Here is a 16,245-nt window from a genome sequence, read left to right as displayed (position 1 = left end):
TCATAGCTGTCTGAAAAGCGAGGTGAGCCACCCCATTCAAGCGTCTCCCAGTCTCCCTTGAATCTCCATAGATTTTTGAGGACATGGCTTGAAAACTGCTTTTTTGATTGGTTTTGAGACAGGATCTCTAGAGACCAGGCTGGCCTAGAATTCACAGAGACCCTCCTGCCTCTGCCTCCCAAGAACTGGGATTAAAGGCATGCACCACCAACCAAGCCCAGTAAAAGCTGCATTTTATGAGGCAGAAATAATAGCTTTTAGCTTCTGGGATATATTTTAATTCGGACACTATTAAATGGCCCTGGCCATTTTAACTGGTCTAAGCGTGAGATAGTGATAATGTCTGCCTCATACTGTTACGCACTTTACCCGTCATGTGACACAGAATGTTCTGGACAATGAGGCAGAAAACAGAACTAGAGAAAAGGGCAAAAAAACCACGTAGTTTTAGAACAAGTAGAACCAGTTAGAACTTGATGATTGAATTATCAAAAACTTAAATCTGATGGGAGGACAAGATTGACCTTGGGCTTCGAGCCAAAGACGAAAGCCATGTGATCTCTGGTATGAAGGAGGTTGAGAGGCCTGGAGGGACAAATAGCCCAAGGTAGATAGAAAACTCATGTATCTTAACTGGTAGACACAAATGTGATATAAATTGGTGTTAGCAGGGACTTGCTACAAGTTTGAAAGAAACATTTTGAAAAATGTTAGTGGATCTGAGCTAGGTGGCCCAGGCGTTTAATCCCAGCACCCAGAAGACAGAGGCAGGCAGATTTCTGTTTAAGGCCAGCCTGGGCTACATACATTGTTCCAGGCTAGCCAGCCACTTTATCTTGGGGGTCTGTAGGAGGGATGTTAAATCTGCAGACTTACACAGACTATATAACCAGAGTCCCAGTTCAAACCTAGATCAACTCTACCAGGGTTGGGGACCTTTGCAGTGTTTAATTTTTTTTAGGGTGTTGGGTGCCATAGACATACCATCTGACCTGAGGTCCTGACTCTACCTTTAGGTGTGTGTCCTTGAGAAAGATTCTTGTTTTGTTTTGTTTTGTTTTGTTTTGTTTTATTCAAAACGGGGTTTCTCTGTGTAGCCTTGGTTGTCCTGGCCTCACTTTGTAGACCAGGCTGGCCTTGAACTCACAGAGATCCGCCTGCCTCAGCCTCCCCAGAGTGCTGGGATTACAGGTTTGAGAAAGGCTCTTAACTCGCATCTTGGTTTGGAAAGTAGTAAGAACACTCTAATAGTTTCCACTTTGTGCTTGTTGCAGATTTTGAGTTTGGCTGCCTGGTACCAAGAAGGCACTCTATTAGCAGACAAAACCAGCACTGGATAAATAGTAACAGTCACAGCCATTTGGTATGCTGTGTTTTCTGATGCCAGAGCAGGATGCCAAATTGCTCTATGTCCAGCATACCTGTTCTGTTTGTTCTAGGGGCCTGAGATGACATAGTTGACTTAAAAGGAGTGTTTACACATTTTGAGAGCCGTATCATCAGACCCTTCTGCTGTACATTTGTAATGTCATTTGTGTCAAGCTTCGATTTGGGAGGGACTCATGTCTTCTGCCCTATTTACACTGAACTTTATTCCCAACTCCTCTTTGCTTCCTGTTACCTAGCCCTTCCCCCCTGTTCCTGTCTTCTCCAAATCTCCGTCTTTCCTTGCTTTCCACGGGTCCCTTTGACAACACCTGAGACTCACAGGATGTGAAGGGTGAGGAAGGAGCTGCTGCCCTGACAGCCCTGAGTTTTCTCCACACGGGCAGCTTTCCTTTGTCCGGTCTTTCCAGCTTGTTACAAAATGTGTAGGTGGCTGTGTTTGAAGCTCCTGGGGTAGTAGTTTACCCCCAGGTGGTCCTAATTGTCATTATAGGCCCTTACGGGTACAGAATGTATCTTGTTACTTTTTTCTTGTGGGGTGTATGGTAGAAGTACATGAGTTTGTGTGCCTTTGTACCCGTGGATATATGTGGTGACCAGTGAGGATGTCAGTTTTCCTTTATCAGTCTTCACCTTGTTCCTGCCATTTTGGCCAAGCCGGCTGAAGCAGGCTTCCATCTCTGCCACCCAACCTTGGGGATTCGAACTGAAGTCCTCATGTTTGTATGGCAGTGTTCTTAACCATTACAACATCTCCCTCACCGATTATCTCTAAAAGAGAAAACTGCAGGATATAGTAAATGTGTACCCCTATCTAAAAGACATTAACATTTTGCTACATTTGACAGAAGAAAAGTAAGCTGCCATTTAGTACAGTCTCTATAAGTGGAGACTAAATCGTATAACTTTAGGAAAATGAATCACTGTGAGACACTGAAAACCACCATTTCACAATTGAACTTGGAAGAGATTCATTAAAAGTAAATGTGTTTGTGCCAGTTGAGAGACATTCCTGAAAACATACCATTGAATACCTTTTTTGGGACAGTTTTCTTGTTGTAGAAAGTCTCCAACAATGTATTTTTGATCACCATGAGGCTTGCCCTCAGTTTTCTATATTTTATTATTTTTAATTAATTAATTTATATATTAATTCACTTTTGGTTTTGACATAATGACTTTGATGTAGCCCAGGCTGGCCATGTAATCCAGGACGGCCTCAGACTCATGATCCTTCTGGCCCTGTCTCCCAAGTGCTGGGCTCACAGGCTCCAGCCACTGTACCCTCCTGCCGCACTTTCTCTGTGAGATTCTGAATGAAATGTCTTCCTGTTTTGGACTTGTCACTGCTCAAAAGACTCACCTGATTCTGAAACAGTGGCCTCCAGATGGCTCAGACACCAGACCACATGACTTTGTGAGGTGAGGTGAAAAACACGTTTGTCCCACTTGTTTTTTTGCGGGAATGCTGTCTCATCCCTGTACAGAGGTGAGGCCTTCCAAAGGATTTGAGAGCAGCTGCCGGGCTCCCGGGCTGCCGTCAGTGTGCTTTGATAGTTATATGCCGAGCCTTTGGAGACATTTCTGTGGTGGATCTTTCGCTGCTGCTTTTTGCTGCACTGTAGCTTGAGACGTTTTAGGACAGCCTGGCTGTCACAGTGTTAAAGACGTACAGTAAGCACACAGGCTCTAACGTCTGACAGCTGACAGCGACTGGAATGTGTTGATCACCCAGGTTCCTCGGGCTGTTTTTCCAGTCCATACTCCCTTCTCTAGCAACCACTAACTTGTTTTTCTTTCTCTGTCGATGGTAATCATTTACCTACTCTAGAACATCCTGTAAATGGGATCATTTGACATATTTTTGTTGTGATTTTTTTCAGCATGGTGCTGATGGTTAAATCCAGGGCAGGCCCTGTGTTATACACGCACACAACTGAAGTATCAAAAAACGTGAAAAATGAGAAGACAGTCTTTAAATTTGAGACCCTCATGAGCATTCTTATCAGCAGAAAGAGGGACATGCTCCTAAATCTCCATTCTTTTCAGTTTATATACCGCACACATTCATTTTCTTAAAAAAAATTAATATTTATGTGTTTGCATTACATGATTATGTATGTGGAGGTTGGGGCTGGAGGATACTGTATGGAAGTCGGTTTTCTCTTGACTCTGTGGGTCCTAGCATGACATCTGAGGTTGTCCATCTTGTATTTTACTTTATTTTGCATCACTGAGAATCGAACCTCAGGTCTTATGCATGCCAGGCAAGAGCTGTACCACTGAGCCTGTTCTGCTGAGCTGTACCACCGAGCCCTTGGTTGTCTGTTTTGGGGGCAACTGCTTTTACCTGCTGAACTGTCCATCCCTCATAATGTTTTAAATATGCTTTTCAAACAATATGCAGAGTTTTACTATATACTGGCCACTATAGTAGATAGTTGAGGTTGAAATGCTTAAAAGTTTTAGTATGTGAGAGTACTGTGGAAAAATGCAAAGAAAAGCTGGCTTTACCTGCCTCTCAAATAGGCTGTCAAAGAGTGTAACACCTTACAAAGCTCTATCCCCTGTGTTTTTGTGTTTAATCCTTGGCCTCAGTTTAACAACTAATGAAGATCAAGTAGCTTACAGAACAAATTGTATTCAACAGTAAGACATAATGACTTGATCCTTGTGGCCTAAAAATGACTCTGGACTTCGCTCCTCTTGAAGAGCTTGTACTTGTCTTCTCTTGACATCACAAGGACGTGGCGTGAATGGTTCTGTGTCTCCGTAGATTCCAAAGTGTGCTCGCTGCATCTGCAGGCAGCACTTGTGTGGCTCCTTGCTCGTTTGTAACTGAGCACTTGTGATCTGAATGACGCGAGAGAACAAGACGGGCCAGAAACTTCCAGCACAGAGAGTCACAGAGACTGCCTGCCTGCACATCTGCTCTTAGGAGGAATCTGTGTCTGGATTCAGGGGACTCTAAGCTCCTGTTCTCTTCTCTTCTTGTTACACTCCTGTTAAGTCCATTGTCTGGAGAATTTTTCTGGAGAAAATTTCCTGGTTTGGGATATGATGCTACTGAAACCCAGAAAGCAACTTTTCTTAAGGGTTTGAGAAATAACACAAGAGAAAAGGGATTTTATTCAAAAGCTGAGATTGGTGTTTTGCCCTTGAATGAATAAAAAGTCACTTAATTGTTTGTTTTTCATTTTGTTTTAGTCATTGTATACAGTCCTTGCTTCTTGCTTCCCTGGGAAGCATGCGTCTATTGGAACTTGGGACAGGAAGAAAACAAGATATCTCCACTACAAAACCCAGACACTAAAAGAGGCCCCAAGCTCTGAAGAACCAGGACACAAACATGAGCGACAGTGGCTGCAGCGATCCTGTGGCAGGTAAGGCTGGTCCTCACAGCACCGAAGCCTGTGCTGTAGGGAATGGGGGCTGTGAAGACTGTCTCCAATGACCAAACCCTCAAATTTCCAAGTAAAAAAATAACTCATGCAGTGGGTTACGTTACCTTTTTCATATTTACTGATTTTATTTTTTACATATGAATATAAGAAAGATAAATGTTTCAGATGCCAAAAGTAGGGAATGGTCATTTTAGCAAAATGCTATGTATCTTTTTTAAAGATGGTAGACTCATCTACTTATTAAATAAAAAACAAACAAACAAAAAACTAATTTACAGGAGACCTTTTATAAAATGAAAAGTAAAGTCTTCATCTTGTTTCCAGGTGTATGTGAATGTGTGTGTTTGTCTTTCTTTGTGTATGTGTGAGTGTGTGTATGTGAGTCTCTGTGTGAGGTCAGTGTGTGTATGTGAGTCTGAGTATGAGTGTGTTTGTGTGTATGTGTAAGTCTCTGTGTATGTGTGTGTGCCTGTATATGTGTATGTGAGTCTCTCTGTGTGAGTGTGTGTGTGATAGTTTCTCTGTGTGTGAGAGTGTGTGTCTGCGTGTTTCAGTATGTGAGTGGCTCTGTGTAAGTGTGTGTGTGTGTGCATGTGTGTCTCTGTATGTGAGTGTGTGTGGTATAGAACAGGCAACTGTGAAATAGCTTTTTCAGAAGAGAAAGAGGACGTCAGTTCTGGTTTTTAATTTTTTTTTAAGATTTATTTATTAGTATATAGTGCTCGGCCTACACGCCAGAAGAGGGCACCAGATCTCATTATAGATGGTTGTGAGCCACCATGTGGGTGCTGGGAATTGAACTCAAGACCTCCGGGAAAACAGCCAGTGCTCTTAAGCTCTGAGCCATCTCTCCAGCCCCTGTTTTAAAACTTTTAACATTTCTGCATTTACTTTCTATGTGTGTAACTGCGCGTAAAGGTCAGAGGTCAGCTTGGTTCCCTCCTGCCATATAGGTCTCAGATTGAATCCGAGTTGTCAGCATGGCCACGAGTGCTTTTATCTGGTGAGCCCCTTGCTGGATCCACATTAGATCTTCACTAAGGAAGTTCTTAGATGTGTGATAGTAGAACAGTATGGCAAGCACCCTGGGCTTAGCATCCAGCTTCAGGGTTAGCAGCACACATGATCTTGTTGCCCTGGCGGGGTGTGCAGCTAATCGGTGGACATTTGCCCGGCATGCAGAAGGCCCTGGAGTCCATCCTGCTGCTACAGAGGAAACAAACTGAAGCCCATGAGTTAGCTAGGAAAACACAAGTGACATATATTTGATGATATTAAGAAATTACTCCTTTTTAAATATTTTAAAAAGTGTTAGTTTTTCTAAAGAATCCTCCTCTCTTTAGAGATGTATATACTAGTATCTTAACTAAAATCAGGAGATGTCTCGAACTTGCTTTGTTAAAAATCATAGGAGGGAAGGGAAAAGTGAGGGATTAATACAGATGCAACAAAATACATCTTTTTATTGTTGTTGAAACAGGGTCTCTCTCTGTGTAACACAAGCTAACCTTGAACTCATGATGTTCTTGTATCAGCCTCCGAAGTGCTGCAATTGCACTAGGTATGGCCACCACCCTGGCTTAAGAAAATAGATTTAGTGTAACTTTATTATTAGTTATTATTATTATTATTTTATGTATTACTTCAGTACTCACAATTCCTTTATATCAGTATTAGTTATTAGCTTTATTAGCATGGACAGTTTGTTTTAGCCTTGGTGGGAGATCAGAGAGTTAATGTTTAGGAAAAGTGCCTTGTAAATCATGAAAAAGTATGTATGTATGTATGTGTGTGTGTGTGTGTGTGTGTGTGTGTGTGTGTGTGTATGTATGTATGTATGTATGTATGTATGTAATTGCAGACCTTGTTAGAGTACAAATCTGTGGAGGAAATGTTTAAAATAAAACATTTTTATCTCACCAGACTCTGAAAAGGATTTGGAAAGTGATCCCTCAGTCAACTCTCAAGCACAGGACACCATAGTCACACCAAATAGCACTGAAGAAGCCCAGATTCCACATCCTACATCTGATCTTAAGAAAGACCATCATGAGGAAGGTGCCAAAAGTCAAGAACATAAAGACACAGGAGACAAACTGGAAAGTTCAGAGGAAACAGCTTTAGAAAACTCTGCTTTATTGGATAAAGCAGAACCCGAGAGCAGCCCGAGTTCTCAGGACACTGGGCAGGGGCATCAGCCCCCCTCGGAGCCTCTGGGTGGAGAGGATCTGGGTGCTAACTGCTCTCACAGTGGCGAGGGAGGAGTTGCAGATGCACACCTGGGGAGCAGCTCCGGGGAGCCCCCAGACGGAGCAGGCGACAGATGTGAAGCTGCTCAGGAGCCACCTGCTACAGACTCCCCCGATGCCCAGAGTCCTGCTTCCAGCGCAGAAGCGGGGAGCCAGGGTTCACTGAGGAGGCGACTGCCTGCGCCAGGTGAGAGGACCCTCTGGCCTGCTGCTGCCCTGCCTCGGGTTGCCCGAGAATGTGGTAGAAGTCATTCAAAGCAATGGGATGCTGCAGTGAGGTTTCCAGTCTTCTGGACCACCTCAGTCACTGTATTTACTTGTTACCTACACATTTAAGTGTGTGTGTGTGTGTGTGTGTGTGTGTGTGTGTAGGTGACAGGTGTGTTTATGGACGTCAAAGGACAACTTGCATGAATCATTGCAGCTCTTCTACCATGTGGCTCCTAGAAACTGAACTCGGACCATCAAGCTTGGTAGCAATCACCATTACCCACTGAGCCATCTTGATGGCCCATAAATTGCATTTTTCTAAAATTTATTTTATGTGTATAGATGTTTTGCCTGAAAGAATGTCTGTATGTGCATGCCTGTATTCAAGGTGGTCAGAAGAGGATGTCAGAACCCCTGAAGCTGAATTACCACCATGTGGGTGCTGGGAATTGAACCTTGGTCTCTGGAAAAGCAGCCAGTGCTTTTAACCACTGAGCCATTTCTCCAGCCCCACAAACTACATTTTTAAATATTGTTTTTATTTACTGTTCATATTCATGCAAATGACAAAAAGGAACACAACTTATGAAAAAGTCTTATTTTTGTTTCTTATGAGGATATTTGACTTCACACTTAAAATTTTTTAGTCCTTTGAAAAACAAAATATTATGTAAATCATCAGGTGAGTGCGTATAAATCAGCTCACACACACACACACATATAGATGCTTGGTTCGTTTTTGTTGTTGCTCTTGTTTTGTGATAGTATCTCACTCTGTAGGCCATGCTGGCCCCAAAATCACAGTGACCATCTTGCCTCAGCCTTCTGAGCTCCAGGATCCCAGGCATACACCATCATGTCCAGAACTTTCAGTACTCTGAGGAGCTCAGTCTGGAATGGCCATCTTCTAGTACCGAGGTGTAGTGACCAGCAAGGATTGACTGTGAGTTAATAACTCATGTCCCTCTGTGAGCCCCTGATGTCTCATGTGTCTCCGTCAGAGTAGTGTGTACAGAGATCACTTAGCTCATTTCCTTGATTGTATTTCTCTGGCATCCAGCACATAGGTTGAATAGTTTTTGAGTGAGAAAATGAATGAATGAGTGACAAATGTGATTGGATGGAGCATCATGTACTATAATACTTTCAACACTGTAGAGGTTCACCATGAGTAGAAAAAGAAAACCGTGTTTCGAATATAGTGTCTGTGTAGGAAAGAACCTAATATGGTGAAATGAACTAACCTGGTTTGCAGAAAAGGAAATTTGCAGAAGTATAGGTACTCGCCGTGTAATCGGGTAAGAGGTAAGAGATACTGTCCACTATCTATAATGCTGTCTGCAATGTTCCTTCTAACCCCAGAGGCCGGAAGTCAGGAAGAAGAGGTGCAGTTAGTGAAGAAGGAAGAGCTTGCTCAGGATATGTTGAGAAAGACTGATAAAAAGAGCCTCTGGACCTATGGTGAGAACAAGCCTCATCTTGCAACAGTCAATTTACATTCTCAGATCCTTAAGGAAATGTCTAGAAAGCTGTTTCATTTAAGCACTTTTAACTTTAATTTTATATATATTAAAATGCTTGGTAAACTTAATAAAATAAAGCAATAAAGTTATAAAGTTTTTTTTTTTTTTTTTTCTTCAGGACTACTGTTTGGTATTTTGCTTAGCAAATGGAAATCTTCATGGTCAGAAAATCTATTGCCTCTTCCCCACCCCGACTCCCAGTCCTACCCCCACCCCTGACCCTCAGAGGGAACCTGAATCGGCCTGAGTGTGAATGCTCAGCAAGTGCCCTAGTGCCAAGCTACTGTGCTAGAGGCAGAAGACACTGCATAGGAAACAGGAAGCTAAAACTACCTGTTGCCTTGTTGTGTTGAGGCGGGGCTTTGCCATGTAGTCCTGACGGGCCTGGGGTTGACTGGGCTAACCTTAGACATATGGCAGTACCCTGCTTTGGCCTCCAGAAACCACCTTTTCAGTTAGAGTCTGCTGACCTCAAGTGCATGCTGCAGTTGTTGGTGTTCCTTTCTGAGACCGAGTCTCAGTGTGTAGCATCACGGTGCTCCCACATGCCAAGATTTATTTATAGGCTGTGCCACCCTGTTGGGATCACTTTTAAGTTTTTATTTCAGAGTGGCCTGCTCTAGCCAGTGTGTACTCTGAGAACGTGGAAGAGAGTTTTCATGACACACTTTCAAAAGCATCATTGACTATATAATAAAGCATATGAACCACCTTGACATAGATAATGTATCTTCAGATGGCTTCAAGAGATTAAAAACTGTATTTCTGTTAGACTTTTAAAAGTATTTATTTATTTTTAAGTACATTGATGTTTGCCTGTATGTATGTTTGTGTAAAGGTATCAGATCTTCCGGAACTGTAGTTATAGACAGTTGTGAGCTGTCATGTGGTGCTGGGAATTGAACCCGGGTCCTCTGGAAGAGCAACCAGTGCTCTAAACCTTGGAGCCATCTCTCCATCCCTAGACTTTTGTTTTATTTATTGCTATGTAGACCAGAGTGGCCTCAGATTCATGACAATCCTCCTGCCTCAGCTTCTACTAGACATTAAGTGTGAAAGTGTAGAAGAGTCGGGTAAAAGGAACTTGGCATTGCCAGTAATGCTTGGTAGGAATCTGTGTTCCCTTTCCCTTTTCCACAGCTTTGTTTCTGATTCATGTTCTTCTCGTTTTCTGGTATCTTCTCATCTGGCAGGTTCTTTGTTTCTTGGCTTCCTAATTGTGGCTATTGCACTGAAGTCCGTCAATAGCTACTATTCCACCCCAGCCCAGCAAGTGCCCCAGAACCCAGCTCTGGAGGCCTTCCTGGCTCAGTTTAGCCAACTGAAGGATAAATTTCCAGGTCAGAGTTCCTTCCTGTGGCAGCGGGGACGAAAGTTTCTCCAGAAGCACCTCAATGTTTCAAACCCCACCGAACCAGCCACCATCATCTTCACAGCCGCTCAAGAGGGAAGGGAGACCCTCAAGTGCCTGAGCCACCACGTTGCCAACGCCTACACCTCCTCCCAGAAGGTGTCTGCCGTCTCCATAGATGGAGCCGAGAGAGCCCTGCAGGACAGCGACACAGTCAAGCTGCTGGTTGACGTGGAGCTCAGCCACGGGTTTGAGAACGGCCATAAGGCCGCCGTCGTCCACCACTTCGAGTCCCTCCCCGCAGGCTCCACCCTCATCTTCTACAAGTATTGTGACCACGAGAACGCTGCCTTCAAGGATGTGGCCCTCGTCCTGACGGTCCTGCTGGAGGAGGAAAGCTTAGAAGCAAGCGTAGGCCCCCGGGAAACGGAAGAAAAAGTGAGGGATTTACTCTGGGCCAAGTTCACCAACTCTGAAACCCCCAGCTCCTTCAGCCACATGGACTCCGACAAACTGAGTGGGCTGTGGAGCCGCATCTCCCACCTGGTGCTGCCCGTGCAGCCCGTCAAGCACATCGAAGAGCAAGGCTGCCTTTTGTGAGGCTTGGACAGAGGCGGCGTGGAAGGGCCCGGGGCTGAGGGCCCTGCTCCACTTGGGGGAGGTGGTTGGCACATGACCTTATTTTAGAAAAGAAGCATGCTTTCCCCCCCTTTTATAAAAACTTTCTAGTCTGAACTTTGATAAAGCTAATAATGGGCCTGATGCTTTTCTTTGGCCTTTAAAGCAAATCAGGTTTGACACAGCATGACACATAAAACTGAGGGTTTGCGTAAATGTCCGTGACATCGGCAGAATCACTGCACAGGAAGAGCTGATTCTCAGAGGACCCGCAGCCTGACTGCTGCCTTGCAGGGACTCTCAACTTGGGCAGTGTTTGGTCTCGGACTAATTGTAATTTGAATGATTTTTAGAGAACTCTTCTACCACGTAATAAGTGTTTTTTAAAGACTCACTTTAATAATGGAGTTCTGGGATTATATCTACACAGATTTGCACTTTGAGTAGATGAAGGCAGGAAAGCAGAATTGAACCCTCCAAATCCTAAGAGCCTGGGTGTGCATGCTCTTATTCCGTTAATGAGCTGAGGTGAGAATAGCTGTGTTCAAACCATGTCCCCAAGTATTGGAATCAGTGGAGAAGTTGTTAGTACTCTTGGACGTGAAAAAAATCCCAATTGGCTGTATCATTTCTCTTTGCCTACCAGCATCCCCTCCTTCGTATTGAGAGCATTTCTGCTCTTCGTGCTGGTATTTGGGGTTCTCGGGTAAGAGACCAGGGGAACTGAATTTCATTGAGAAGGAAGTTTGGTAACCATTAATGAAGTGAAAGCACATTCTAGAGGATAGGAACTCAGGAAGAAGTGAAAGTGATAGCGCATAGTAGGAATAAGGTCTGTTGTACAGGGTGATAAAGACCTACAGATGAGCTGCTGCTGCAGGGTGTCGAGGCATGGCCTCACCTGTCTGTTTATTTCTGTTGCTCTTTTCTGCCTCCCTGGCTGGATTCACAATAGTCTGTCAGGAGAGTTTGAGTGCTGTTTCAGAAGAGACTTGAGTAAGAGCCTGGGGTACCGTTACCAAATGGGATGTTGTGTTCGTTTCTTGACAGCTAGTTAAAACTGCCACCAGGGAAGGAATTGGAGAAATGCAAGAGGGTGTTCTAAATAGGGAAGAGAAAGGATTCAATGCCACGTCCCAAGGTTCTAGACTGGGGCCAGTAGATACTGATCAGCACATGAGCTCTGAAAGTAAAACTCTAGAAAAATGACCTTGATCCACAAAAGGTCTGTTCCATTACACGGAATAGCACTGGAATTTTGCACTAAATTTAGGCTCGTCTGCTGCTAGGAGATGATGTATATAGTTAAGAAGTTAAGTAGCCTGAGTCTGGAGGGATTTTAGGAAACACTAAGGAGATTTCTGTTGCTAGTTTAAGGACCACCAAGACATGGGTGAGGGGTGATCTGAGAGTAGCTGCCATGGAAAGAACAGATTGGCTTTGGCCAGAGCCTTTGGAGCTCAGTTAAGCATGGAGGCACACATGAAGAAACTGTGTATTTGGGATTTGGAAGGAATCTTGCAGTAGGGTTGAGAAAAGACCCTAAACACGAAGTGAACCAAGTTTGAATGTCAACCCAATGTAAAACACAGGGACTGAAGAGAAATCTCTTTGCCATATTTGATTTTTTTTTTTTCTGTATTTCTAGTATTTCTGTATTTGATTTGAATGCTAGTGGCTTCTCACATAGCCCTGGTTGTTCTGGTCCTCACTCTGTAGCGTGGGCTGATGTTGAACTTACAGCAACTTCTCCTACCTCAGTCTCCTGAGCGCTGGGGTTATAGGAGTACACCATCATATCCAGCTTGAATTTCAGGGTTTACCTACTAGCATCACATCACGTAAAACCAAGGGTGCCTTACAGAACTGTTATGTTGGCCTTTGACCTGTGCTACCTCAGACTACAGAGGAACTGGTCTAAAGTATTTGTACACAGTCCATGTCAGTGGCTCATATTACAGGAGAAATAAGGAATTATTTTTTTCATCCAGTTGAATAGAGTTTTACATAATTTGCTGTCAACATAAATTTAGGATATAATAAATTTTAGAAATTTATTTTCAATTTTTTGCTGTTTACTTTGTTAAAATGCACTTTCCTTCTATACTGAGTTCAATCAACTGAGACTAGTTTTCTATCCACTATTTCAAAGCTCTTTATTAAAAAAAAAATTTTATTTTTTTTTTATTTTATTTTATTTTTTTCAGTTCTAGGGATTAAACCCAGGGCCTTGACATTCAAAGAAAAGTGCCCTACCACTAAGCTACATCCCAGACTTCTTAAAAATCATTTTGAAAAGAAGCCGTATATTAGTTTGGGATCAGAAGAAATGATTTTCTGTTTTTGATACAGAGTCTTTTCCTAGCCAAACTAGGGATTCTCGGGCCTTAGACTTTTACATTATAGGGATTAAAGGAATGTGCCACCACACCTGCTTAATGTAATTACTTCTTAGAAACAAAATTATATTTTAAAATATACACATAATTAAAATCTGTTATCTGGTCATTGTCTCCTAGACCACTGTGGTCACATTTTTTTAGTTTTTCAACCTCTTATGTATGTAGTAATTCTTTATTTGTGATAATTTGCTTGTTTTGCTTTTGTTTTTATTTTTAGTTTTTTGTTTGTTTGTTTGTTTGTTTGTTTGTTTGTTTTTAATGGGAATTCCTTCTTGAGTAATATGAAGTCCCAGAAGCAAGCAGGGGAAATAGAAACTGTCTTTGGACTTCGGTTTTTTTCTTTCAGGTAAAATTTAGATTTTTTTTTTTTTTTTTTTTTTTTTTTTTTTTTTTTTAGTTAGCTCTTAGAGATCATCAGAGAAGTTCTAGAGAGTTCTTGGCACTGAACTAATTTTAATAAATTTCACCTAGAAGCTCTCAGGCTTGGGGTAGTGAGGCCCAGTGTCCTTCCCGTCAGCTTATGGCCTGCCCTAACAGTGCTGGCTGATGGTACAGCTTTGTCTCACAGCCTCTGGCTTCAACTCCACTTGTTAAAGACAGAGCATTGTGAGCATTGATGTTCGGGAATGACAGACGGGTGCAGCCTGTGAACATGAGAGCAGCACAGCAAATTGATTTTCACCAACCAAGATTTCTCAATCCCACGGAATTTTGCCTTTATGTATTTACAGATTTAATGCCTTTGACATTGTCAGATTTACTCAAGTCACCATGATTGCCTTTTGCATTTGTTTTCATATCAGTGATGTTGAATGTGCCTTATTCAAATCAGTGGTCCAGTTAATATGCAAATAAATCTTAAATTTTTTCAAGTTGACTTATCTTTGACAAAAATCTCCAAAATAAAGAGTTTACACAAATGGGCATGTGGTCATTCATGGTGGGAAGAGTCGAAAGGATTCTAGAAACATCAAGTGGTGGTGTCTGTCAGGGAAGAGTACAGTGTAGGCAGTGTGCCTGGGACCCTTGCCCGTGTTTACGTAGCACTTTGTTCCAGTGCACTGGGCTCCCTCCTGACGTGAGTGACAGAGCAAGCACAGCCTTGGCAGTTGTTCCCAACGTGGGGTGTTAAGTACTGGCGGACATCTGACATTCTTGTATGTTGGCAGTAGTGGGGGGCTTGTGTTAAAAATTCAAACTTAGAGGCTAGAGAGGGTTTCACAAAGTGCTTGCTGCAGAAACATGAGAACCAGACTTTGCATCCCAACATACTCGCAACAAGTTGGGCTGAATCTTAATATCCAGGTGTCTGACACCTTCTGTTATCAGCCTGGACACAGGCATACGTGAACTTACATACACATGCAAATAAATGTAAACAAAACGAAACAAAAACTGCACGGCAGCACACATCTGCAGATCCAGCTGTTGGGAATGTAGAGACCTCTGGGGCTCACTGACCAGCCGGCCCAGCTGAATCTGTAATTTCTAGGTTGAGTAAGAGAGCCTCTCTGAGAAAAGATGGAGTGCAACTGAGGAAGCCATTCAGCGTCAATCTCCATCACCCACACACATGCGTGTATACACACACACACACAATCTCAGGGCTGGGCTGAGAGCTCAGTTGGTAGAATGCCTCGGGAACATAAGGACCTGAGTTCAGTCTTCACAACAGCTGTTGTAAAAAAAAAAAAAAAAAAAAGAAAGAAAAAGCCAGGTGCAGTGGCGGAGGCTTCTTAGCCCAGTCTTAGGGAAGCCAGAGTCACATGCAGATCCCTGGGGCTTGACAGCCAGCCAGCTAACCACTCACCATCGCCAGGCCTGCCTCAGATAACAAGATGGACTGTGCCGGAGGAAGGGTACACACCAGAACAAAAGAAAAATTCCCTCTGAGAATGTTGCCAAACCCGAATTAGCACGCAGAACCCCACTGTGAGGAGCTCCAGCCCCTCACTGTTCTTTCTCTGCTGTTGTGTTGTCGTTCCCCCCCACACACCGACTTCCCTCAGCTCGGACCAAAGTGTGTTCTTGACTGATTTCCTATTTGAGTCTTGTAGGTTAGGAAAATATATTTTCGAGAGTTAGCATACCTTAAGAGCTTTCGGCTAGACAGGGTAGTGGAGCCTGCTTGCATGGGGCTTCTTAATTGAGGTCCAGATAGCTACAATAGATGAGCAGCATAGGGGCTGTTTTGTTTTTAAGTATTTAGGTTAAAAGTGTAGAAAAGCACTTGTCTACCCCCTCAAACACAAACTGGGTAGTAGTCGGGTTGCCAGGTAACATATTCAAACTTGAGAAGATTTTAAAAACTTTACAAAAAAACAAAACTAAGCCCTCTATTCAGATAGCCTGGCTGCAGTTGTGAGGGAGGGAACTGGCAGGCTGCAAAGATAGCTCAGTGGTTGTGCTCTCTGCTCTTATTAGCAACCACACTTGGTGCTTCACAACTCTCTAACTCCAGCTCCGGGGACCTGAGTCCCTAGTGCACGAACATACACATAAATAAAAGTAAAATAATTTTTTAAAACATAAATTGTCAATTTAATAATGCTTCGAAATTATTTCCCAAGATGTCATTTCAAGTTCTCATTTGGGTTGATGTTAAATCTGGAAACAACAGATAAGCCATGGGCTCAGGGCTGAGGAGCGTTTGCTGCTCTTGCAGAGGACCTAGGTTTGGTTGCCAGTACCCACATGGTTAGCCTTCCAATCTGAAAGTCTAAGAACTATAAGGAGAGGGTCAGGGGCAGAGGTTTTTGGACAGAAGGCTGTGGGGGCAATGTGAAGGGAAATGGTGGCACATCTAATGGACGGCTTTTGCCTGGAGACCCTTAAGTTCTGGCCTGCCGGAGTCCTCTGCCATCCATCCCACAGCCCAGGACCTCAGTGTGCACACAACCTAGGAAGGAGGTGGTCACATCCCACCACTGCCTGGAAAACTGAGCCCAGCACTCCCAGCTGCCTGCTTGTCCTCTGGACTCTTCTCTGTCCTCCTCTAGCCATGGCTGTGTCTCTCCGTTGTGAACCCTTTTTCATCTTCAGGATGCTGCCTGCTCAGATCTCCCCACTCTGTCCCTCAGGGTAGGCTGCAAAGCTGTCTTC

At 43.4% G+C, this 16,245-nt stretch overlaps 1 protein-coding gene across 3 annotated transcripts in view; it reads left to right on the top strand.

Moving 5' to 3' along the window:
* Positions 1 to 14,063, top strand: part of LOC129689303 (torsin-1A-interacting protein 2-like) — a 33,748-nt gene extending 19,685 nt beyond the window's left edge. For all 3 annotated transcript variants that reach the window (XM_055624426.1, XM_055624425.1, XM_055624424.1), the window contains exons 2-5: positions 4,594 to 4,769; positions 6,714 to 7,226; positions 8,612 to 8,710; positions 9,966 to 14,063. In XM_055624426.1, the coding sequence (XP_055480401.1) occupies positions 4,736 to 4,769; positions 6,714 to 7,226; positions 8,612 to 8,710; positions 9,966 to 10,723 (1,404 nt within the window). In that variant the 5' untranslated portion in view covers positions 4,594 to 4,735 and the 3' untranslated portion in view covers positions 10,724 to 14,063. The remainder of the gene's footprint in view (positions 1 to 4,593; positions 4,770 to 6,713; positions 7,227 to 8,611; positions 8,711 to 9,965) is intronic.
* The last annotated feature ends 2,182 nt before the right edge of the window (positions 14,064 to 16,245 follow it).

The sequence above is a fragment of the Psammomys obesus genome, unplaced genomic scaffold, assembly GCF_907164565.1.
Source record: "Psammomys obesus unplaced genomic scaffold, mPsaObe1.curated_primary_1811, whole genome shotgun sequence".
NCBI lineage: Eukaryota > Metazoa > Chordata > Mammalia > Rodentia > Muridae > Psammomys > Psammomys obesus.
Note: the sequence above shows the minus strand (reverse complement) of the source record. Positions and strands in the feature narration are given on the sequence as shown.